Genomic DNA, 27,302 nt, shown 5'->3' on the forward strand with positions numbered 1-27,302 from the left:
ACTCTGAATCCAAACCTATGGCTTGGAGACCTTGCTGCTGCCATCCCAGTTCACTGTTCCATGACAGATGAGCTCCAGGCTTAAAGGGTGGGTTCAGTCAGCGCAAACTGTACTCCAAAACAGCACTGCACAGGCAGGAAAGAAATCCATTCACCCCAACTATAACAAGTCCAGTAGCGACGGGAAAGAGGCAAAAACGGCAGGTGCAAGATGGCATTGGCAGCTGCAGTTCCAATCCTGCATGCGGGTGGCTCAGGATATTGTTTGTTTTGATGACCTAGAGACGACATCATCACCCGGTAGCACCCCGAGCGACTAAGCAGCCTTTTTGAAGGACAGCAGTGCTTGCTCTGAAATTGGAACAGGGCCTAGAAGATGGCCTAGCCAAATACTCGTCTCCCTACCTCCCAGTTGGCTTGCCGTGGTCAACGGGCATCTCTTAATGTGGTCAAACTAGGGCAGAGAAGGAAACGCAAACTCCTTAACTCACTTCAAAAGGTGGGAAAAGAAAAATTCTGAAACTCGCCTGCTGGAACGTGAGACCAATGCTCGACTCTGGTGACAACAGCTGCTCCCAACGACGCTCATCCTTGGTGGCCCATGAGCTCGCCAGACTAGACATTGATATAGCGGCCTTGAGTGAGTTGACCGTAACACTGCACAGTTAAAAACTCCTCGTTGACTAGGATAATTTGTTCCAATTCATCATTACCTTCATCATCTTCCTCAGAATTCTCTTCTAAATGTCTCATTTTGAGGACCCTGCCACTTGGCTTTGGGCAGCTCACCGAGTCACACCTGAAGCACCTATTAAGTGTTCCTTCAGCATTCCTGGGATTCATTCACAGATTATTACAGTTTTGCCTTCTGCTGCAATAGCCAGATTTACTAAAGGTGCTTTCACCCTCATTCTGCCTGTCTTTAATCCCCGTTGCATTGACGCCACTGTCCAGTATCTGGACTATTTTGAAATCTGGCTTTGAGTATTCTATTCTTTGCCAGCACAGAATGCCTCATTTGTTCCATGAAGGCTGAAGGAAATGAACATTTCCCCAGCAAGTTTTTTTTAAAAGCAGCAGGCATCCAGTTTAACAGTTACCTTCTGAAAGAACTGAACACTAGTTAGAACCAGTTGCCTGTTCATATGAGACCCCTTCGCACAATCCAGCAATTTAAGTTTTAGTACCAAGCCAGGGATCCCCAAACTGAATTTTGTCAACCTTTTCTACAATCCATTAGGGTACATGATATATTCTTCCATGGAACGACTATCTATCCCCCGAAATCTGTTGAATTCTGACCATGCCTCATAGGCATTTAACAGAGCATCTGTCTTGCAGATTTCATCCAAGAACTCTTAACAGAAACTCCAAACCTTCATCACTATCCAACTGACCAACATTCATTGCACAAAATACTTGTGATTTTACTTCTCGGAGGAAGCAACGCCAAGGCTATTCCTTGTTTTCTCTTTGGTAGGGATGTAACCCGAGGCGACATATCCACTTCAGTCTTCCATTGGTCATATGGTTCAGATGATCATACCTCAACATTTTACACTTGCTTTCTGCCATTTTCCACAATGGCCACTAGATGTTTAGTTCTTTGTGTTTTTTTAAAATATAGTTTCCAACCTTCATCTTTAGGGAACCATGTTTTACTCCAGAAAACCCAGTGATGAAAGGTAGAACTGGAGCCAATCTTTATACATGTAAACTTGTATTTAGAGATACGCATTATAAACATGCACCTCCTAACCCAACAGCCCATTTCAGTCAGTTCCTATTTATAGGAGCACAAGAAAATCCCCAGTTAAAACCTGTATAAATCTGACCACAATTAACCACCTACTTCTACCTCCATCACATTGCTCAACTCTGCCTCTGAAATCATCTATGCTTTTATTTCCTCTAGACTTTATTATTCCAACACTCTCCTGGCAGCCTCCCATCTTCCATAAACTTGAGCTCATCTAAAACTCTGTTGCATATCCTAACTCTCACCAAGTTACATGCATCCACCACCCCTATGCTCGTTGACCTACATTAGCTCCTAGACTGGCAACATCTCAATTTCCAATTCATCCAGGGCCTCACCCCTCCTTATCAATGTAACCAATTCCAGCCCTACAACCCTCAGATCTCTACACTCCTGCTTTACTAGCCTCAAGAATCCCCCATTTCAATTGTTTCATCATTGGCAGCTGCCTAGGGCTTAAATTGAAAATCCGTCCCTAAACCTCTCCTCCTTTATGACACTCCTTGACACGTGCAAATTGGTATAGAAGCAGACAAATCAGGAAATTAAGATATGGCTGAAGGATTGGTGTGGAAAAGAGATATTCCTTTTCATGCAACAGTGGCACCAGTTCTGGGAGAGGAAGGAACTGTACCAACGGAATGGCCTCCACCTGAACGGGGATGGGACCAGTGTCCTAGCAGAAAGGGTAAATAGGGAGGTAGCAAAGGCTTCAGACTAGTAAGATTGGGGGAGGGGGTGGTGGAGCAGGGATTTGCAAGTAACATAAGCAGCCTAAATGTAAACAAAACAGGAAGGGAGAGCATAAGAAAGAATAAAATAAGGAGGACATTGATGACAAAGGAGTACAACAGTTATAGAAAGGGAGTCTAAAAAGATGGTTAAACATTGAGAGGAAATCCTATTAAAAAATAAGTTAAACTTTTTTCCATAATATACACAGTGTCTAATGTAACAGGGGAGCTGGAGGCAATCATGCATTGGGAGAAACCATAGTAGGGATTATTGAGACATGGCTACATAAAAATCGGAAATAAAAACATAAAGTGCTGGAAAAAAACTCAGCAAGTCTGGCAGCATCTGTGGAGAGAGAAGCAGAGTTAACGTTTCAGGTCAGTGACCCTTCGGGACTGGAAATTAAACATTGCAGGGTGCATTTAAAAAGGATAGAGGAAAAAGGGGAGGTGGAGAAGCTGTACTCATCAGGGATAACAATGGCAGTAGAAAAAAAGGACACAGCTATCAGCAAAACAAAAATAGAATCCACGTGGATAGCGGATAAAAGGATAAATGACACTAATAGCTATTGTCTACAGACCACCTTAGAGTGGAAGGGATGTGGAGCAAGAAATATGCAGACAAATTAAGGCAGTTAGTAAAAAATATACAGAATCATCATCATGGGGGATTTCAAATGCCCTGATATTAATCAGACACAAGAGGCAGATAAAGGGGATAAGGGAATGGAGTTCTTACAATGTGTATAGGATTCCTTTCTAACCCAGTATGTAAAAAGTCCAATGGAAGATTCTCTACTGGATCTATTAATGGGGTATGAACCAGAGCAGATAATAGAAAAAGTAGGGAAACATCTAGGCAATAGACCATAATATAAAATGGTTTGAAATGGTAATAGAGAAGGACATAAATATGACAAAAAACGGATTGGAGAAAAGTTGATTATATAGAACTTGGGAAAATAAAATGGGCAATATTGGCAAACAACACAGAACTATGGGAAACATTTAAAATAGTGTTCAGAGTACAGGAAAAATATATTCCATCAAAAGGAAGGAAGGAACAAACTAAACACTAATAAGACTCCATGGATGAATGAAGACATAAGGGAATAACTGAGGATAAGGAAAGAGGCATACATTATGTACATAGACAGCAAATGAGTGCATAATAAAAAATACAATGAGATTAGGAGAGAACTCAAAAAAACAATTCGGAAGGCAAAGAGCAGCTATGAAGTTAAATTATCAAGGAACATATAACAAAATGGTTAAATGTTTTAGACACATCAATAAAAAATGAGGGCTGGAATGGGAAGAGTGCCATCAAGACTGAGACAGGATAATACCACAGGTAACAACAGAGAGATGGCAGAATTATTAAATAATTATTTTGCTTCAGTATTTACCAGGGAGATAGAGCAGGTGAACATGATATCATATGATGAGTAATAAGATAAGTGCATTTAAAATAAAGGGATGTATTAAATAAGCCAAACTCAGATAAAATCCTTGGTCCAGATGGATTGCATCCACACATTTAAAAAATCTATTGAAGAGGTAGCAGAGACATTACTGCACATTTAATAATTTGTTATAAAAAGGTGTAGTGCTAGAGGACTGGCAGATAGCTAACACAATACCTATATTTAAGAAGGGGGATACATCATGTCAAGGGAATTATAGACCAGCCAGCTTAACGTTAGTGGGAGGCAAAAATAATGCAAGTCCTACCACAGAGAATAGAAGAACATCTAGAAATAAAAAATATATAAGCAATAGCTTGGATTTCAAAAGGGAAAATCTTGCTTGACCAACCTTATTCAATTTTTTTTAAATGAGAGTAGACAATGGTAATGTAGAAGATCTAATTCATCAGGATTTTCAAAAGTCCTTCTGTGTCCCATAATAGACTAATGAATAAGGTCAGAGAATGCAGAGTCAGGGGACAAGTGGCAGAATGGATTGCTAGCTGGCTTCAAGACAGAAAGCATAGTGGGAGTAAAAGGATAGCTACTGAAAAAAGGCTGAGGGGGTGACCTAATAGACGGCTTTAAAATTATGAAATGTTTTTATAGAGTGGATACAGAATGTTTCCATTTGTGGGGAAGAACATAACTAGAGGCCACCAATGTAAGACCTCAACCAATGGTCACCAAGAAATCTAACAGGGAATTCAAAATAAACCTCTTTACCCAGAGTGGTGAAAATATGGAACTCACTACCACAGTGTGGCTGGAAAGTATAGATGCATTTAAGGGGAGGCTGAACAAGCATATGAGGGAGAAGGGAATAAGAGGATTACACTAATTCTTCTATGAGGGAAGACAGGAGAAGGCTCGAGTGGAACTGGCATGGATGGATTGGGTCAACAGCCTTTTTGGGCTGTATATCCTACATCACACCTACCTCTTACAGCAAACTTTTGGTCATCTGACCCAGTATCTCATGTGGCTCAGTCAAATTTTGTCTGCCAATGCTCCGGTGAAGTGCCTTGAAACGTTTTACTACATTAAAGGCACTATATAAATGCAAGCTGTTGTTTATAGGGCCCTCTATTTCAAGGCCATTACTGTATGATTTGCCTGTCTCTGTGCCAGAAGTATCTTTCACTTTGTGCTTGTACATATTAGCTGTGGGATGATTCATTTAAAACTAAACCACAGCATACTGCAGCATGACCCACAGCAAAATACCAGTGATATGTATCATTGTACTATCCTGTAATCTTTTCATAACATTCTTGTCGCCAGAGAAATGCCTGTCAGGTAAAAACAGTAGTTATCTGGCCCACAAAGTTCCATTCTCTATCCCTCCAACTGGTAGAAACAACATGGCATTAAAATAAAGCTGTGATGATGCGATGCAGAGCATCTGCTCCAACAATGAAGCTCCCCCTCCTTCAGCCATGATGTATACAACAGAAGATTCTGGTGGTAATGGAAGCCACGAACTACTCTTGGCTCTCACCTTATATATATCAAGGAATTCAAACCTGCATCAGCTGTACCACAGCCATCCTCTCTCATCATGCCCCATAACAACCACTACTTAACCTGCCTACCCATGTGATGCCTAATAATATTGCCCTGCCTGTCATAACCTTAGAGACAGAGGTGGAAGAACTGCAATGGGACACTGACGTGAAGGTAAAGCAAGTTACGACACTTAGTACCTCGGTTTTGCATCCAAGATTGTTTTGGACTAGCATTAAAGTTAAGGATTCATATACACTATAATCAAATATGGCCTGCTTATTGGTTTAATCAAAGAACAAGCCACTACTCAAAGGACTGATGGTCCTTAGGTAATGCAGAAAATCTTTTTTTAAAAACTTTGTCCCATTGTTCCTCAACACCTAAACTCTTGCCAGAACTCCAACATACTATGCACCATAACCATACAATCACTAGGAATTGAGCTGAAACTAGCTTCAGATAAAGTTTATATTTATATACTGTCATGGTCCTGTAGTTCTTTTTTCTCTCCGGGAAATATGTGGTGAGTCTTTAAGGCTTGCAATATATCAGTACTGCTTTAAGAACCAGCAAGCCTCAGGAGTTAAGAAAATGCATTTTTTGGTTGCCGTTGGAATCCAAACATTCGGAGACTGCGATTCAAAGGGTGCATTCTTGTTACCACGGATACAGCCACTTGGATTGAGCATCATGCGATACATTTGTTACTATTCAATTTTAAACTGGCTTTTAGTTGAAGGCAGTCTGTTCTAATAGAGAACAAAGACAGACAGCTGGTGTTAGCACCTGAAAAAAAAAGATCTCTCAACCATTTAAACTGAAGGAATTTATTCTGTTTAATTATCTCTCAAATTTCCAAAAGAAAGTGGGCAGCACAGTGGCTAGCACCGCAGCCTAACAGCTCCAGCAACCCAGATTCAGTTATGGGTACTGCCTGTGTGGAGCTTGCAAGCTCTCCCTGTGACTGCGTGGTTTTCCGCCGGGTGCTCCGATTTCCTCCCACAGCCAAAGACTTGCATGTTGATAGGTAAATTGCCCCTAGTGCAGGTAGGTGGTAGGAGAATGGTGGGGATGTGGTAGGGAATATGGGATTAATGTAGGATTAGTATAAATGGGTGGTTGTTGGTCAGCACAGACTTGGTGGGCTGAAGGGCCTGTTTCAGTGCTGTATCACTCTATGATTCTCTAAAATCAAGCCAAAACGGAGATCTCTGGTAATTTAAACTGAAGGAAGCTAGACTGTGACAATCTTTTATCCCTCAAAAACTCTGAAGTCAGATTGATTCTATTGAAAGTGTTTGTGAGTTGTTAATTGTTGAAATCCATCGCTGAAGAAGGAAGCATCACTTACTGCTGGAGTTAGACTACGGACTGTTCTACTGCGGAAGAACCTTTTTTCCCCATCGGACGGCCGTGAGGACTTCAAGCAACATTGGACTGTAAATTTGCAAGGACTCTAATTTTTTTATTTTAAATGTTGCTTCTTCATAGTGTTTTAAGAATTTAGTTTTTCTAATTGAGCAGTTAATTTGTTGACTTAAAGACACCTAGTTTGGTTAGCCTCATGGGGGGGGGGGGGGGGGGGGGGGTTAACAGATAGTACAATTTGGCTGGGTCTTTAATTTAGAACGTTTTAAATGATATGTTAAGCGATCTGTGGAGGGACGGGATTGAATTAATAGTGTGTTTCTCCCATCATAATCAGAATTGTATATTTTGATTGGGGGGCTTTGACTGGAGCGGTCGGTCGTAACAATACCAATTGATCTAAATCATTTGAGTTGGAATTAAAAGCATAGTGCAGCACTATTTTGATACCAGCAACAAGCTGTAATGACGTGCCTTACAAAACATCTCCAAGTACATCACAGAAGTTAAAATGCCTAGATAACCATGCTAAAAACGCCAGCAATATTCAATAACCAATTAATCTAGTCTCTGGTGGGACTGGCTGAAGGATGGATTTTGTCTGGTTAGAGGGAGACTTCTGCTCTTTGAATAATGGTGAGATCTTTAACACTTAAAACACTTACTGGAAATTGCACAAAGTCTTGTTCAACATCTCGGCAGCTACAAGACGGCACCTTTGATTATGTAGAGTTGCTTCAGTACTACACTTGGTTTAGTTCATATCAGGCATACTGTCTGGAGGAACATGAAAAGACTAGATACTTCCTCCCAGGTGGATACATCTAAATCAAATCATTGAGGTCTATGTTCGGCACCAGCCAGCAACAGGAGAGAAACCCTAACAGAATATGTTCAGTTGCTGTCACACAATTTTCTTGTGGTGTGGCATTCCCTCCATTTATAATTTTAACAAAAAGTATTATCTTTTTCAGAAACCCTTTTAAAGAGACAGACAGTAAAATGACGACAGTCGGAAGGATAATCAAAACTTGAGCAAAAAGGTGGGTTTTAAAAACATGTCTTAAAAGGAGGTTAAATGGAGAACGTGAGGAAGAGAACTCCTGATCACAGGGTCTAGGTAACAAAACACAGTTGCAAATGGTGGAATCATTCCAAGGTTCAGGACTACGTGCTGAGGGACGCACTAAAGCTTGGGGCAGCCGCAGCAAAGGCTCAATGGGGAAAGACCACAGTGTAAGGTTCCCCCAAAAAGCTGGACTGAGGGGCTGGATCCATGGGAAACCCCTCGAACTGTATCGTTAATATTCTCAATTGCTGTAAATGTAAAACTGTAATTGACATGACAATTGTGAAACGGAAGGGTTGGGAAGAAACTCATGACAGTATTGAAGGAAACTGATCTCCCTTGCAATGTTTGTATTTTTTGGTGCTGTTTTGAAACTGTTTGGCAATGTAATTTTTACAGATTTTTATGAATAAAGTATATTTTGGAAATAAAAAAAAATTAAATGAGAGAGGAATATACAAGAGGCCATCTTCAGAGTAACAGAATTGAGTGAATGTCAGACTTGAGGTGGTTAGAGATAGGACAATCATGGCCAAAGGATTTGAACACAAGGATAAGAATTTTAAATGAGGCACTGGGGAACTAGGAGTAATGTCGGTCAGTGAGGACAGGACAATGACTGAACAGAACTCAATGCAGGATAAAATATGGGCAGAGTTTTGGATCTGCTTAATTTACAGAGGGTTGGAAGCCAATTAGGAGGATTGTAATAATCATGGAGGTGACAATGGAATAGATAAGGGTTTTTGCAGCTGACAGACTTAAATAGGGGTAGAGGCTGGTTAAGTTCTTAAAGAGGAGGAGGCATCTTTGCAATGGAAGAGTACATGGGGGTGGAAACTCAGCTCAGGGCCAAACAGAATACCAAGGTTGCGTTCGATCTGGCTTATCCCAAAACAGTAGTCAAGAAGGGGGAAGTGAAACCACGGCAATAGTAGTGTTTGCAGCAGGGACCGAAGACAATGGCTTCTGTCTTTCCAGTACTTAACTATGATTCACCTAAGAGAAGTTGGAGAGCTATCTGACAATGAATGGAGCCAGTGGAGGAGTAGAGCTAGATCTTGTCAGTGTACATGAGGAAACTGGACCCAATGCCTGCAGATGAATTCATCAAGGATAAATCCTTGTGGGACTCCATGTGTGCTGGGGAGGGAAGAAAAGCCATTGCTGGAGAGGCTCTGGCTACAAAGACAACTGTGGAACCAAGTAAGAGCCATCCCACTTAGCTGAATGAAGAAGAAAGGCATTGATAGATGCTATGGTTGACCATGACTGAGGCTGTAGAGTAAACAAGAGGCCTAATGCAGCACAGTCATAAAGGATGGCATCTGTGACTTTGGTTAGGGCAATTTTGGTGCAAAAAAAACAGACTGGACAGTTTCAAGCATGGGGTTGCAATAAAGATAGCAAGGATTCTAAGTGCTCTGATGCGCCCAACCTGGACCTCTGCTGTTGACCCTAAAACTGTGGGATCAAAGAGGTTCCTCAAGTAACAGGTATGTACATGTTCCAGTAGGCGCACATCTTTAATGCCCAGTACTGAGGGTGGCTGCTCTTTCATCTTGCTTCTAAAAAAAATGAGTTGCCCTTTTCAGCTGTTAATCCCTAGACCCCTTATATTATTCAGCAAGCTACTACACCTGGTCTTGTTCAACACACCAGCTTGCTTACAGCCTGGAAGGCCCTGCCCCATCTCCTATGCTGCTGACACTATTAAGGGCAAGCAAAGATTCTATCCCTTACAAGGTCTGCACAATTATGGAAGACTTTAGATTTTGAGACTTATATAATTATAAAACGTATTAAAAACTTGTAATTTCCTGTTAAACCATAGTAAGCAGCCAGTCATTTACAGGTGTCAATCTAGCAAGAAATTATTTTCTAATTGAGCCCAGTCTGTACCTAGTTATATCAATTAATTATGTGGCCTTAAGTGTACAAGCCACTTGATACACAGCTCTGTTTTATCAGAATATTACAATATCCATTGCATGTTTAAATTTTAATGTTTGGAGTCTTGGGTTTGCTGAACCCAAGTATATTTCAGATACAATTTGTATGACTGACCACATGTATCTCCCTCCAAGGAATGCCAATATCTTAACCCCACACCACTGCCAGCCGACCGCCCGCACCCCCCTCCTTTTTAGGCTGTGAGGACACAATCTTGTTTCCTGGTATCTAGGATATAAAAATGCTGACCATTAGCCATTTAGGTTGTCTGTTTCTGACTCTTGGATGTTAAATTATATATTTAACATTTATTTAGTAGTGCCTTTCCAACAAATCATGGTTTTAACAAAGGCTTAGATAAGATTTAAAAGCTTTTACCTTTTGCACCTTGGCCTGGTGATTCTGACTCAAACTAGGAGTATGATTTCATAGGTGATGCCAGTTTTTCACTGTACAGCTATGCATTACCATGCCTAGAATATACAGGTGCCCAAGCTGACTACAGACCTTCCGCATCAACTTATAAAGCTGGTAGCTTTATATAGGCAGTAGGATCCTCTGGAGATCTGAACATTAACCACAAACCTGCCTACCCTTCTAGTTCAGCAACTGATTTGACACTGTTCCAGTTCAGAAACTCCAGCAATGCCCATAGCATCTTTGTGTGCAACAGCATTAATCTACTAAAAATCCTGACAACTAAATCCAGGCAAAGTAGCACTGCAATGTAATGTCATTCAGAACAATTTCTCAAAACTCAAGTATTTAGATGAGCAGTAGAAACGCGATAGCATACAAGGCTACGGGCCAAGTGCGGCCAAATGGGATTAGATTGGATGGGTGCTTGATGGTCAGCACAGGCACGTTGGGCTGAAGGGCCTGTTTCTGTGCTGTAAAACTGACTCTAAAAGCATAATTACTTGGTGCAATAATAGTCAACTGCAATAGAATACCTAATAGTTTATCTTGCTTAATTACTTAGATGGGTTTCTTTCCTTCTAACAGAGAGAGGGGCTTTATTCACTATGCCAGCAGCAATGACCCCAGACAGCCGATTCTTTAAGATTTTGAAAAAAGGTGTGATGACAAGTAAGGAAAACTACAAATTTATTGGTGTATTGTACTGAATCATAAAACTGTTCACTTCATAAAAGAACAAAGAAAGCCAAATGTTCTTAGTGTCAAGGGAAAAATTGGACCATCAGCTTACTTATGGCAGCATATGTATACCAAGTCAAGTGATCCAACAGAAATTAGCCACAAAATAATTGCCAACAGGTGGTTTGTTATACCAATCTCTGAATATGTGTAGAGTTAAGAGTCTATATAAAACACCAGTGTCCTTTGAGCACTTCAGCAATACCGCATTTCCATCATTTACTTTAATTTTCCTTAAAGATTGTTCTCACGATTTCCACATCCAACTTCAGACCTTCAGTTGCCGAGATTACACATTTGACACATAAGTTATGCATAAATTGCAGACCAAGTCAGACCAATAGCATTCAATTAGTTCTTAAATGATTCCGAGGCTTTTGTCTCCATTATTCTATCCAGGAGCCCATCTGATATATTCATTACCCGCTGTATGAAGAACTTCCTAATCTTAGTTCTAAATTTGCCTTTTCAACCTGTGGTCCCTTATTATACTTTCAACTTAACAAGTAATTTCTACAATTGCTTCTTCTGTGTAACTTATTACTTCAAAAGGTGGCAGTAACAGATGAGAAACTACAATGACAGCAGTGTGGTGAGCGAATTGCCATATCCCTTGTGAATTACCACTAAATTAAGTCAATTGAAGCTTCTGCTCAAAACTACCGTTAAAACCTATATTTACTGAACTCAGCATCCTTGTCAATCCATTGAATTCCGTATCAGCTCCTGGAAAGGGAGAAAAAAATCATCACAATCCAAATGTAAGTTTCACATTTCACAGAAACGAATAGTGAAGAGATTAAGCAATTTCAAATTATCAATGGATTAAAATGGACTTTTCTATGCACAAGCAAGAGCCCACAAGTGATCATTCTTCATGCACAAGACTTAGATTGCAAGCACGAGGAAAACTTTCTTCACTCAGAAGATTGTGAATCTTTGGAAACCTCTACCCCAGAGGGCTGTGGATGCTCAGTCGTTGAATATGTTGAAGGCTGAGATCGCTAGGTTTTTGCATAGTAAGGAAATCACGGGATATGTGGAAAATCGGGCAGCAAAGTGGAGTTGAAATTAAAGATCAGCCACGATCGTAATGAATGGCAAAGCCATTCAATGGCTGTCTAGCCTATTCCTGCTCCGACTTATGTTCTTATATTGACTTATGGGGCATTTGATCAGAGACTATCCCAAACAGGCCTCATCTCTCCTAATCCAATATCCACTAATAGAACATTTCAAATAGAGGTCACTGGTTAACAATGAGGGAACGAGAACCTCAGCCCCACCTTCACCAAGCTAGTTGTGATCAGCAAAACTAGTCTTACCTACAGAACAAAATAGGCAAACAGCACTATTACAATTTTGTCTGATTCTATCCATACCCACCATCGATACATGTACATCTTACAGCTCGACTGCAATGCCAATTCCATTATATAAATATAAGATGCTCTTCCTGAAACCACCAACCAATGCTCAAGGTGAGATTATCAAACTGAATGCCTAAAGATCATACTTTTGCTTCAGAAGGCTTAGTAGTACACCATAAGGAATGAAACCTATACTGGACAGGAATAACAATTCCAGTCAAGTGGTCAATACAAAGTTTCATATCTACTTATCAAACCTTCATCAGCCACCATTTTGCTAGGAACTTCGAGCTCCCTACAAATTGTAAGATGCCCTAGTTACAAAATACCCATTTTGGAAGAGTCCATTTGCCAGCTTAGATTGTCCGTGCACATTTTTTTTTTTAAACATGTGCATCCTATAATACTTAGCATCCTTCCAGTAAAATTAAATGTTCTAATTAAATACATCAATTAATTATATAACCTGCAGACTCAATGTCACCCAAAATCTCATTTCTGGACACCCACCTGCGAGACACTTCAAGTGAAAGTAGAAGCTCAGCACTTCCCAACAGCAATAGCAAGGAAGGAAGCAAAAACAAAGGGCCAACACCATCCTCCCCTCCCCACAAAAGGTATATTGGACAAGAATAGCTGAGGTTTGGAATTTGATTATTTGACCTTTGCTTGAGGAAATGTTTCCAGGTCCTGATAATTTCTTTTTAAATAAATGCAACTACGAACCTTTAAAGATCCGGCACTTTTGCCAACAAAAAAGGAAACTTGGCTGCATATTTATCTGATCTGCATGCTTTTGACTGAATTAGGGTACTGTATCTGTTTCCTCACAACTGATATCCCTTATTTGCTGATCTGCTTAACTTTCATTAAATCACAAGCACATTAAGCATTTAGAACTAAGTTAAACAGAAGCACACTGTGAAATGCAGAGTGTGCAGAGAATATAACTAGCGCCAACCATATTCTATGAGGGAATTTATTGCTGAAAGTCAGCTGAATGTAAACACTCAGCTATTTGATCATCAATGGTGTAAAAAACTTTGTTTATTTCAGGCCATCCAAGCCTGGGTATTGTGTAATGAGAGAGGAATAATTTACAATCTAGTTGTGCGAGACCCCTTGGGGATGAGTGACCATAATATGATAGAATTCTTCATCAAGATGGAGAGTGACATAATTGATTCTGAGACTAGGGTCCTGAATCTTAGTAAAGAAACTATGAAGGCATGAGGCACGAGTTGGCTATGATGGATTGGGAAACTTTACTTAAAGGGATGACGGTGGAAAGGCAATGGCAAACATTCAAAGAGCGCATGGATGAACTGCAACAATTGTTTATTCCTGTCTGGCGCAAAAGTAAAACGGAAAAGGTAGCCAAACCATGGCTTACAAGGGAAATTAGAGATAGCATTAGATCCAAGGAAGAGGCATATAAATTTGCCAGAAAAAAGACCTGAGGATTGGGAGCAGTTTAGAATTCAAAGGAGGACCAAGGGATTGATTAAGAAGGGGAAAATAGAGTACGAGAGCAAGCTTGTGGGGAACATAAAAACTGACTGTAAAAGTTTCTATAGGTATGTGAACAGAAGAAGATTGGTGAAGACAAAGTAGGTCCCTTACAGTCAGAAACAGGGGAATTTATTCTGGGGAAGAAAGAAATGGCTCATCAACTAAATGCATACTTTGGTTCTGTCTTCACAAAGGAGGACACAAAAATCATACCAGAAATGTTGGGGAACACAGGGTTTAGTGAGAGAGAACTACTAACGGAAATCAGTATTAGTAGAGAAATGGTGTTGGGCAAATTGATGGGATTGAAGGCTGATAAATCCCCAGGGCCTGATGGTCTGCATCCCAGAGTACTTAAGGAAGTGACCCAAGAAATAGTGGATGGATTGGTGGTCATCTTCCAAGATTCTATAGACTCTGGAACAGTTCCTACAGATTGGAGGGTAACTAATGTAACCCCACTATTTAAAAAGGGAGGTAGAGAGAAGGCAGGGAATTATAGGCCAGTCAGTCTGACGTCAGTAGTGGGGAAACTTCTAGAGTCCATTATCAAAGATTTTATAGCAAAGCACTTGGAGAACAGTGGTAAAATTGGACAGAGTCAGCATGGATTTACTAAAGGGAAATCATGCTTGACAAATCTACGAGAATTCTTCGAGGATGTAGCTAGTAGAGTTGATGAGGAGGATACAGTGGATGTGGTTTATTTGGACTTTCAGAAGGCTTTCGACAAAGTCCCACGAGAGATTAGCGTGTAAAATTAAAGCACATGGGATTGGGGGTAGTGTATTGCGATGGATAGAAAATTGGTTGGCAGACAGGAAACAAAGAGTAGGGATAAATGGGTCTTTTTCCAAATGGCAGGCAGTGACTAGTGGGGTACCGCAGGGATCAGTGCTAGGACCCCAGCTATTCACAATATATATTAATGATTTAGATGAAGGAACTAAATGTAATATCTCCAGATTTGCAGATGACACAAAACTGGGTGGGAGGGTGAGTTGTGAGGAGGATGCAGAGAGGCTTCAGGGTGATTTGGACAAGTTGAGTGAGTGGGCAAATACATGGCAGATGCAGTATAATGTGGATAAATGTGAGGTTATCCACTTTGGTAGCAAAAACAGGAAGGCAGATTATCATCTTAACATCTGAACGACTATAAACTAAGAGAGGGGAATATGCAACGAGACCTGGATGTTCCCTCGTACACCAGTCGCTGAAAGTAAGCATGCAGGTCCAACAGGCGGTAAAAAAGGCAAATGGTATGTTGGCCTTCATAGCGAGAGGATTCGAGTACAGGAGTAGGGATGTCTTGCTGCAATTATACAGGGCCTTGGTGAGGCCACACCTGGAATATTGTGCGCAGTTTTGGTCTGCTTATCTGAGGAAGGAAGTTCTTGCTATAGATGGAGGGCAGCGAAGGTTTACCAGACTGATTCCTGGGATGGCGGGACTGACATATTGAGGAGAGATTGAGTCAGTTAGGATTATATTCGCTGGAGTTCAGAAGAGTGAGGGGGGAATCTCGTAGAAACCTAATTCTAACAGGACTTGACAGGGTAGATGCAGGAAGGATGTTCCCGATGGTGGGGGAGTCCAGAACCAGGGGTTATAGTCTGAGGTTCAGGGGTAAACCATTCAGGATGAGGTGAGGAGAAATTTCTTTACCCAGAGAGTGGTGAACCTGTGGAGTTTGCTATTACAGAAAGCAGTTGAGGCCAAAACATTGTATGTTTTCAAGAAAGAGTCACATATAGCTCTTGGGTTTTAAAGGATCAAAGGATATGGGGTGAAAGCGGGAACAGGTTACTGCGTTGGGTGATCAGCCATGATCATAATGAACGGCGGAGCAGCCTCGAAGGGGGAACACAGGGTTTAGTGAATGGCCTACTCCTGCTTCTATTTTCTATGATTCTATGTTTCTACTAACTTGGCTTCATTAAATTGGCAAGCACTAATTAGATGCTTTCAATTCTGACATGCCAAACCCCTTCAGTGTAATTATTCAAAAAATTCATGACTCATTCTGAATGTTGTTATATTCAAATCAAATGCATATTGCTCAGTGTTCTGTACACTTACCTACTTCAGTAGAGAACAAAACTGATCATGTAGCTTATAGCCTAGATCACTGCCCTCACCACTGTGATTTCAGTTTCAGTGCAGCTCAGACCAGTTGATAGAGGTCAGACGCTGGCTGAGGATGGTTCTGATCACATGTGGAATGAAGTCTGGCAGCTCTCAGTTTAAGATCCAGTGGACAATCAACACCCACCTTCAGATACTATAACCTTAAATAGCACAGAAAAGGTAAATAGTTAGGCACAAAGAAATCGCAAGTTTTTAATTTTGTGCAAATTTTAACTTTACACAAAAGGGACCTGGTGTAGATATAATTTCCTACAAACCAAAGACGTGGTAGCATGAAATAAATTGCAATTATAAAACAAACATTTCCTGCTAGTTTGCTACGAGCTATTATTGTATTAACCACCTCTTCACTTCTGTAAAAGACAATTAAATAATATCTTACCTACATGATGAAGTTTAACTGATGCTTAGCTCTATTCTGCTCTATAAGACAAATTTGTTTTCAGTGGCTTCCTCTTTAAATTTGCTGCAGTTAAAGCTTTTGTTGTATATCGCTCACTTTTATAAGAGTGCTGGCTGAAATTAGGCTTCTTTGTCCAGACTTCTTGTGCTAGACCTGTTTTCTTGGAAGTGTAAACCACTTGCTGTTTAACGCTGGATCATGCCTTTCCTGGCCGATGAAGTAGCTGCTGTATCTACAGGATCTAAGGATCTTTCCTTCTTGCAGAAACCACTCTCAGTTCTAGCAGTTTTTAAATTCTGAGGACTTGAAGATTCACTCACCTCTGCACCTTTTGTCTGATTAGCAGTCCTTGCATTTCCCTGGCTGTGTCAAAGACTGAACATTTTACCCACCCATAACAAATCTACCTAAGAAAACAATTAGACACCCCCTTTTCTTTTTTGGGATTTTATTAAAGTTACTGTGGACATACAACATTTTCCAAACTCTACACACTGCAGATATTTAACATAGAAAGGCTGAATATTATAACTCCATGATCCTGGTTCATAGCTCTCAAAATTCTCAGTGCATCTAAGAATATTAAAATGTCAAAAAATCCCTCAAACTCATAACAATTCCACATTGGAACTTATGCAGAACACTACAAAGATACTACAGCAAAGAAAATTTAAAAAAAGCTAGAAATCTGTCTCCACGGCATCTTTACAGTCCTTTCTCCACATCAAGAGTCCGCTCAATTAAACAATCCCAAGAATTGACAAAAAATGGTTTTCTCTGCCTGTGCTCTGGAGTCTTCCGTCATCTCACTGCCTTTTTATGTTCCGCTGAGATAAATTTTTTCCTTAAAATTTTGCTGAGAGAATAACCTGCAGCTGTCCTGTAAACTCTGGGCTCTCATCCTCCCCTATTTATATAGTGATGCCTGTTACAATAAAATAGAGGTAAACAGTAAGCAGCAGTTAATCATAAAAATCCAATGTTACTATCCATTTAACATTGAAATGGTACAAAGCCAGTAAGTGGTATGCTGAATGAACCTTAAGATTTCCCAAAGTTATTTAAAATAAATAGTGCCTACATTATTCCTCCCCAGACAACTTGCTACAATTATGAACAGTTGTGCTTATCTAACTGGGGCAAGGATACAAAGGAGATGCAACTTCAAATTATTACTTGAACCCTGAGGCTTTAAGGATTCAAACATACAACACAGCATTAGAAGTAACTTTAAATCTTTGCTACTGGTATTATACACAACAATAATATGTTCAGTAATAACAGGAATGGATCACGCACTTACCCCTGGAATGGGTTGATACTGAATTAGTATCTATTACGGCCACCAAATCCACCACCACCTCCACCACCATAGTTCCCTGGAAAAAAGATTTTATAAAATTGCGTCAATACAATGCTACTTTAGTTAATAGGCAGAACATTAAAATTGCTTAATTTTGGTACCATATTCCTCGCTTACTCTGCCTTTGGATTTATTCCGTCACACATCAGAGTTCAGGCTCATGGCAATGGAGAAAATCCATTGGGATTTTGATCACCACGACCTTGTGAAAGCCATGTGATCTCCAGCTCCTACACCAAGAAACTTAGCCTGGAATTCCTGTTATTTTCAACGGAGGCAGTTGCCCTTGGGTAGACTACTGTAATTTAAATTACCAAAATGTTTCAAGTACGCTGGACTAAGAGCCAGAAAGAACAGGGAGGACAACATTTCAGAAATACTGAGGAAAACTATACTGAACATGGACAACATTTACTTCCCCAAAACCACACTACACAAAAGTAGCCAATTCTATGATTTGACAGATCTGCCTGCAAAACATGACACGTGAAAGGCCATTGTTTGAAAATAGATCCAACAACATTGTTAAATAAAGGGATGGGCACTTTTCACTGCTTTCAAGAAAGATTTTAAAGGTCATAGCAGAACAATGCAAACTTTTGTTTTAGCTGTTAAGGAACTAAGTAACTTTAAAATTCATGAACTATTTCTCAGTTCAGACATTATTGCATTGATGGCTATTATGGGTTCCTCATCAATATCAAAACATCCCTGAAGACTAAAGTCAAGAGTTTAAAGCACGCAGGCTAGATCCAATTAAAACTTCACAAGTTTGCCCCTTGCTCCAGTAAAATTTCCAATTTGGATATTTATTGCAGACAAGCCAGAACTTTCAGACTGAGTCCAATCACAGGGGGAAAAAAAATCAACTGTGTCGATTTTATCAAAGTTATTGCTCAGTAAATGTGCCATTCTGAAAATGACAATAACCACCTCTGGCTTTCATTGATTACCACCAGCTATTTGTAAAGCACAATGTTCAATGCAATATGATTTTTGTATTTAAAAACTGAATACTCTGAGTACATGTGCAGATCACAATCAGCAAAGCCACAATATCTTTTAGTCCAACTACCAGTCTGACTTTAGAAGGATGTTACCCTGGATAGGGCATTTTCCTGTACATTGCACAAAAAAAAAAGTGCACACATGCCTCATGGGTTAAGCCAATGGCTGGTGCAGTACTCCTCTATAGATCAGAAAAACTGCAAGAAATTAGATGATCGTAGCCAAAACACTCCTGGGTTGGTTGAAGGATTTTGGGGGGGCAGTGGGTGCGAAGAGAAAAGAGAAAATTAACAGGGTTTCTATGCCTGATGGCTAGCCAGCGACTCTACTAAATGAACAATGGACGAGGGCAGGATTGTCTCAGCTGTAAGCTCATCAGCGGACCAATTGTCTGCTGCCACTTGTTGCTTAAGCTCATAAATATCAGCCCATGAAGCTAACAGTACTTTCAGAAGATAGAAAAATGGAAACAGAGATGAATATCCAACAAATTAAATTTTAAAAATGCAGTTTGTGAAAGCACAATAGAGATAAAGAGAGATAATCTTGTCTATGTAAAACTGTTAACACTCCACAAAAGGAGGTAAAAGAAAAATTCTACAAACTTAGTGAATGGAGCTGTTCAACAGGCCCATGTGTGAATCAAGGTAAAATTCACAAATGATTCTTCAAGCTGGGGTTAAAGCATGTTGCTGTGCCAGAATAGTAAGTTTTACCCTGTAACTTCCCAGAAGCACTCAGCTCTGATACTTAAAAGCCAAATGTGGTCAGGGAGGTTCTAATTTCTTAGCAGTAACACCTTTCACCCCAATCAAGCAAAAAAAAAGGTAAAATAAGTAAACTGATCACTCTCCTTTAACTTCGGAGTTCTTTGAACTTCTGCTACACTGCTTTCTACCATACAGTTAACAAAATATATACCTCCGTATGGTCCACCCATATTTCTTCCTCCATAGTTTCCACCTTTCATTGGTCCAAAATTAGAGTTCTGATGATGGTAGTTTCCAAAATCATTGTAGTTACCACCTCCTCCAAAATTTCCTAGGATACCAAATACACAGATCATCAGGTGAGTTATTTAATTCCTACATATTCTATGCTTCCATAGGAACCCTTTTCTGTTGGTATAGAAATGAATCTTCACTGTTATTATTCAAATTTTACAACCACGACTCCAATTTCATTTCTCCCCACATTTTGGGAATGATAGCATACTGGTTTTGTTCTTCGACTAACGATCCACAGACATGGGTTCAAATTCCCCCATGGCAGCTGGAGAACTTAAAAATTCAATTAATTAAATCTGGAATTTAAAAAATGAGCATCAGCCATGTGACCACGAAACTACCAGATTGTTGTAAAAATCCATCTGGCTCACTAATGTCCTCTAGGGAAGGAAATATGCCATCCTTATCTGGTCTAGCCTACAATTCGTATGTATGTTCGTGACTCCAGACCCATAGAAATGGGGTTGACTCTGAAATGGCCAAGCAAGCCACCCAACTGTACCAAACCACCACATAAAAATCAAATAATAAAAAAAGCAGACAGACCACCCAGCATCGACCTAAACACAAGACACGACAAAAGCACACCCAGCCCAGTAGACCCTGCGAAGTCCTCATCACTAACATCTGGGGATGTGTGCCAAAATTGGGAGCGCTGTCCCAGAGTCCTTGTGAAGACAAACTCCCACCTTTACACGGAGGACACCTCCCATTGCTGGCACTATCACCAAGCTAAATGGAATAGATTCAGAACAGATCTAGCAGCTCAAAACTGGTCATCCATGAGGCGCTGTGGACAATCAGCAGAATTGTATTTCACCACAATCCATAAACTTCATAGCCTGCACATCGCTCACTCTACCATTATCATCAAGCCAGGGAACCAACCCTGGTTCAATGAGGAGTGTAGGAGAGCATGCCATGAACAGCACCGGGCATACCTAAAAATGAGGTGCCAACCTTTATGTAAGTGCTTCCATTTTTTGGGGGACTTGTGCTTTGGAATTGTGGAGATGAATTAATTTGAGATTGAAGGGATTCCATGGAAATGTTTTTTAAGGAATCACTGGAAGGACTTTACTGGATGTCACATGTCTTCAGCTAAGTAAACAGCAGGTGCCTTCTGACTATGGGAATTATTTACAAGAGAAGTGGCATGTCAAGATTTATGGTGCTCAAGGGTGGGTTTCATTTTTGAATACTGTTTTGAGTCAGTTGGGTTTGCACCAGCTCATTTTTTCTCCCTTAAAAATGTTGTGTGCTTCAGTGATACCACACTACATTCTTCTAAACTCTAAGGAAATATAGGATTAATGTAGGATTAGTATAAATGGGCGGTTGTTGGTCGGCACAGACTCGGTGGGCCGAAGGGCCTGTTTCAGTGCTGTATCACTCCATGACTCTACTTGTACTCGACGCCAGACTGTATGCCATCTGGAACGTATCTTATCCTTTTTCTTCAAGGAAAAACAAGTACTTTGGCCAAAGCATCTTTATTTTTCCTTTAACCGGGGTGTTTGTGTGCACGCGCGCGCGTTGGGTATTTCGAAGGGAATATATTATATAAGTGTACTGTCATATTTCAAACTGTGTGTTAAAGCTTTGCATCTTGATTGACTAAGTCTTGTTTTAGAATAAAGTAATACTTGTTGTTTATTAAAGAAACCTGGTTGGTGGATTTTATTCTGAAACTAAAATAGAGTATATAATTGGCCACATTGGTAAATGGGTACACATTTAAATATATGTTGTGACCTGTGGAGAAGTGGAACTAGAGAAAGACAGTGCACTCCTCCTGCCTGGCTCGTAACAACCTGAAGTTACAATCAGGACTACATGCACGCTAAACAGCAGAAGCAACATTCTATGGAAAGAACTAAGCGATACCACAACGAATGGGTCAGATCGAAGCTCTGCAGTCTTGCCACATCCAATTATTAACTGGTGGTGGACAATTAAAGAAGTAACTGGAAGAGGCTCCACAAACATCCCCAGCCTCAATGATGACACAGCCTAGCCAGTTAGTGCAAAAGACAAAGCTGAAGTATTTGCAATCACCTTCAGCCAGAAGTGCCAAGTGGATGATTCATCTCTGACTTCTCCCGAGTTCCCCACCATCATAGATGCCAGTCTTCAGCCAGTTTGATACATACATGATATGAACAAACTGAGCGTACTTGAAACAGCAAATGCTATGTGCCCAGACACCATCCCTGTTTTAGTGACAAAGGTTTCTGCTCCTGAACTAGCCGTGCCTGTAGCCAAGCTGTTCCAGCAATTACCAACACTGGTGGAAAACTGCCCAAGTATGTCCTATTTTTCTGTGGACAGGACAATCAAGCACCCCAGTCTACTCTCAATCATTACAAAGATGGAAAGTGTCATCGATGGTGCTATCAAATGGCAATAAATCAACAATAACCTGCTCACTGATGCTCAGCTTGGGTTCCACCAGGGCTGCCTGGTTCCTGACCTCATTACAGCCTTGGTCCAAATATGGGCAAAAGAGCTGAATTCCAAAGGTGAGGTGAGAAAGACAACCCTAGATATTAAAGCAGCATTTGACTAAGTGTGGCTTCAAGGAGTTCTAGCAAAATTAAAGTCAATGGGAATCAGGGGGAAGACTCTCCAGAGGTTAGAATCATGCTTAGCAAAAATGAAGATGGTTGCGGTTGGTGCAGGCCAAAAAGCTCAGCCCCAGGACATCACTGCAGGAGTTCCTCAGGAAAATGTCCAAGGTCAACCTTTCGTCAGCTGCTTCATCAATGAGCTGTCTTCCATCATAAGATCAGAAGTGGGGAAGTTTGCTGAAAAGTGCTCAGTTCCATTCGCAATTCCTCATATGAAGCAGTCCTTGCCTGCATGCAGCAAGACATGGGCAACATTCAGATTTGGACTGAGAAGCGGCATGTAACATTCACACCACACAAGTTCCAAATAACGACCATTTCCAACAACAGAATCCAACCTCCTCCCCACAACATTCAACAGCATGGTGTTACGATCAAGGCAGGAGGAGTGCAGTTAATTCAGTCCCACTTCTCCACAAGTCACAACATATTCTTTAAATTTTCCACTTGTTGAAACAGTCAATCGGATACACTATTCTTCCCCCAGAACAGAACACACTAACTAGGTTTCCTTACTGAACAACAAAATTAACAGTTTATTATAAAACAAGTCTTAACTAGTAATGAAGTAAAACAACAGCACATAAATCAAATTTTTAAATATCCAACATTAAGTCCTTTTTTCCACCTTAACTAATTTTTAAAGTGCCTTTTTACCATAGTCCCTTCACACTTGCACTCATACACATATATATACATTCCAATACATAAATCGGTTAACTGTAAAAAGTAAAAAAAAAGATATTTAGATCAGGGCTGTTATAAATAAAAACAGCGAACAGATTACTTGCTCATTTTTTAAAGTAAACAGCAGATGAGATATGTTGTCCCAAACTGGCACACAGTCCAGACTTCCATGCTCACAAATCTTCAGGATCTTCCAGAAATTAATTCTCTTCAGGTGGCGTTGCAAGTAATTTAGCAGGCCTTCTTGAAATACAGGAAAGACGACACATTCATGGTGACTTCACAGGATCCTGCAGATACTGGAAAACGAAGCTGGGCCACGGTCTTCTATTCTTTCTTGACTTCTCCTCCAGGCTTGACGCACACACACTGACAGCCGAACAGCTTGGCAGTTTTTTTCCCACCCACATGTTTTGTGCCTGCTACTCGGCTTGTCCAATCAAAGGAGAGTTGTCAATTTTTTGCCCGTTGCCATGGCTTCTGCTCTAAGCCTAGCCAGAACCAGATGATAAACAGTAACACTGTTGCCAATCCAGCCCTCACTGTCCTCTTGATTAAAACATTTGTTTAGCTTAACCAAAAATTCCTTTTTCAAAAAATTATTTTTAACTAAAGTCACTTTCATAACAATGGATATTACGGAATCCCCCACCATCTACACCCTGGGGTTCACCACTAACCAGAAACCTATCTGGACCAGCCACCAGGTCAGAGGCTGGGTATTCTGCAGTGAGTAACTCACCTCCTGACTCCTCGAAGTCTGTCCACCATCTTCAAGGCACAAGTCAACAGTGTGATGAAATACTTCCCCCTTGCCTGGAGCAGTGCAGATCCAACAACACAAGATGCTCAACACCAACCAGGAAAAAAAACTAGCCTGCTTGACTGGCCCCCATCCACCACTGATGCACCGTGACTGATTGTGTACCATTTAGAAGCATTGCAGCAACTTGCCAAGGCTTCTTCGACAACACCTTCCAAGTCCACAATCTTTTCCACATAGAAGAACAAGGGCAGCAGGTGCACGTGAACGCCACCTGCAAGTTCCCCTCCAAGTCACACACCATCCCAATTTAGAAATATATCACTGTTTCAAAATCCTGGTACTCCCTATATAACAGCGCTGTGGGTGTACCTACATTGCATGGACTGCAAGGCAGCAGCTCACCACCACCGTCATGGGTAATTAGGGATAGATAAAAACTGGCCTTCCCAGCGACACCTGCATCCCATGAATGGATAACTTTTTATTGATATACTACTGAAATACTATCATCGTTGTTGATATTAATTACATACACTGATAAACAAATCCCAGAATATAAGAAACGATTATAGGATATTTATTAATGATTTATTTACCAAACTTGCAGATGTATAAATTTACTTCAACCTGAAAATCATGCAGTGCTCAAGTGACGATTGCAAAATACATTCTTCCTTCTCCACCCCAGCACTAACATCTGTAATGAACTATACCAATGAGCAGTGCCAGTCCATATCAGAAAAAAATTGGAGTGGAACAATTGGGTGGCCCTGGGTCGCCACCCTGCTTAAAATTTCTACATAAAAGCTGTCTAGTCATATTTTTGGTGAGTGGAAGCACTTGATGGGAGGAAGTGTCTGTCTTGCAGTAGTTCTATTAAGTAAACACAGATCTATTTTAACCAATCTTGTGCTTGTTTCAACAATATGAGAATGTACACTGCAGAATATATATAACTTGTAGCAACAGGATCCAAATTTTTACATTCATGCTTGAGAATGTTCTTATTCGAACAGCATATTTGGTGTTCAGGTGCTGGGATTCATCAATTTTTATTCAAAGATATAATTTTTGCTCCTTCAATTAACTACACTCCATGTCCCTTTCGCATCCACCTCTTAATTGGCTGCTAGAATAGCAAGGGTGATCCAGGGATAATTCATTCACTTCAGATCTTTTCTGCTATGGGATTCTCTTAGTGATCCATTGGCCCACCCTCCAATGTTGCAAAGTTTCAGCAACAAAATTCGCAATTTTACTCAAACACAAACTGGACAGAAATACTGCCCATCATTACACTCTACAAAAGGTGGTGCACCATCACCACCACAATGCGCCTGAATGCCGCAATATCTGCCATAATGCCAGCTACACTATATCACATACTTCAGAGTGAGCACACAGTTTTTACGAATTTCTCAGCAGTATTAGTAGCAAAGTACTCACCACCATAATTTCCAGCTCCATCATTGCCACCACCATGGCTGCCAAATCCACCACCAAATCCAGGGCCTCCACCAAAACCAGGGCCAGGACCTCCAAAGTTACCACCTTAAAAATAGAAAACAGCTCGTCTGATTCATGCTAATTGTCCAATGATGGTGTGGGATCACCATGCAAGATACAACAGTCTCAGAGCTAAGCCTGTTCGCTGAAAACAATTCTTGAATTAACTCGAATAAAGTAAGTTATATTTGAAAGCAGGAAATAAAGACGAGCGATCCAAACATTTAGCAGTTAAATTTGTTTGAAAACTTTACGAAGTTGCAAGCTGAACCAAATCTTGAATAATTTTGCTTGATTCTCAAGTAGGAGAGAAAGGAAAATGGTTTGTGTAGGTCACAAATCTGGACCTGAACTAAGCACTGGTCATCCAGTTTGACAGCCTACAGATCAGGTCATACCTAGAACATAAATAGCAGCCAGAGTAGACCATTTGGCACATGCCTTCTCTGTCATTCAATATCACGGCAGATCTTCTACCTCAGTGACATCTTCCCGCATCCCCATCCCGATTTCCTTCGTATCCAAAAACCTATTGACCTCTGACTTGAATATACTCAACAACTGGGCATCCACAACTCTCCAAGATTCACAACCCCTTGAATGAAAAACAATTCTCATCCTCAATCCTAAATGGCCAACCCCTTATTCTGAGACTGTGAACCCATGCTCTAGATTCCCTAGCCAGGGGAAACATTTTCTCACCATCTACCCTATCAAGCCCCTTAAAAATGTTGTGTGCTTCAGTGATACCACACTACATTCTTCTAAACTCTAAGGAACATAGGCCTGGTCTACTCGATCTCTCCTCATAGGACAATTCCTCTTTCCAGGAATCAGTCGAATGAACCTTTGTTGCACTCCCTCCAAGAGAAGTATATCCTTCCTTAGGTAGGGACATAGGAACAGGAGTAGGCCATTCGGCCAGCCAAGTCTGCTCCGCTATTCAATTAGATCACGGCTCATCATCTACCTCAACGCTACTTTCCCGCCTTATCCCCATGTCCCTTGATGTCATTAGTATCTAGATATCTATTGATTTGTCTTGAACATGCTCAATCATTGAGCTTCCACGGCCCTCTGGGGTACAGAACTCCAAATATTAGCCACCCTCAGTGAAGAAATTCCTCCCCATCTCAGTCTTAAATGGCCTGCCCCTTATTCTGAAACAATGTCCCCTGTTCCTAGACTCACCAGCCAGGGGAAACATCCTATCTACATTCATCATGTCACACCCTGTAAGAATTTTCTAAGTTTCAATGAGATCACCTCCCATTCCTCAAAACTCTGAGAATACAGGTCCAATTTTCTTAATCTTTCTTGAGACAATCCCGCCATACCAGGGATTAGTCTGGTGAATCATCATCGCACTCCCTCTATGACAAGTATATCCTTCCTTAGATGAAACCAAACTTGTACACAATACTCCAGGTGCTGTCTCATCAAGACTCTATACAATTGCAGCAAGACTTCTTTACTCCTAAACTCAAAACCCCTTGCGATGAAGGCCAACATACCATTTGCCTTCCTAATTGCTTGCTGCACCTGCATGCTCGCTTTAGTTACTCATAAACAAGGATACCCAGGTCCCTTTGGACATCAACACTTCCCAACCTTTCACCATTTAATAAATACGCTGTCTTTCTGATTTTTTTCTACCAAAGTGGATCACTTCACTCTTATTCACATTATATTCCATTTGCCATGTTCTTGTCCATTCACTTAGCCTGTCCAAGTCCCCCTGAAGCCTGCTTACAACTTACATTCCCACCTAGTTTTGTGTCATTCACAAATTTGTAATTATTACATTTGGTCCCCAAATCCAAGTCATTTATATAGATTGTGAACAGCTGTGACCCCAGCACTGATGCTTGCAGTTCC

At 40.7% G+C, this 27,302-nt stretch overlaps 1 protein-coding gene across 4 annotated transcripts in view; it reads right to left on the minus strand.

The window, feature by feature from the left end:
- Nucleotides 1–10,957: 10,957 nt before the first annotated feature.
- LOC137384707 (heterogeneous nuclear ribonucleoproteins A2/B1-like) overlaps nt 10,958–27,302 on the minus strand; it is a 45,605-nt gene continuing 29,260 nt past the window's right edge. For 3 of the 4 annotated variants that reach the window (XM_068059035.1, XM_068059025.1, XM_068059013.1), the window contains 4 exons: nt 25,365–25,469; nt 19,750–19,869; nt 17,761–17,836; nt 16,202–17,382 (listed from right to left, as the gene is read on the minus strand). In XM_068059035.1, coding sequence (XP_067915136.1) covers nt 17,784–17,836; nt 19,750–19,869; nt 25,365–25,469 — 278 coding nt within the window. In that variant the 3' untranslated portion in view covers nt 16,202–17,382; nt 17,761–17,783. The other variant, XR_010977640.1, reaches the window with a different exon arrangement.

This window comes from Heterodontus francisci, chromosome 2 (assembly GCF_036365525.1).
Source record: "Heterodontus francisci isolate sHetFra1 chromosome 2, sHetFra1.hap1, whole genome shotgun sequence".
Taxonomy (NCBI): Eukaryota; Metazoa; Chordata; class Chondrichthyes; order Heterodontiformes; family Heterodontidae; genus Heterodontus; species Heterodontus francisci.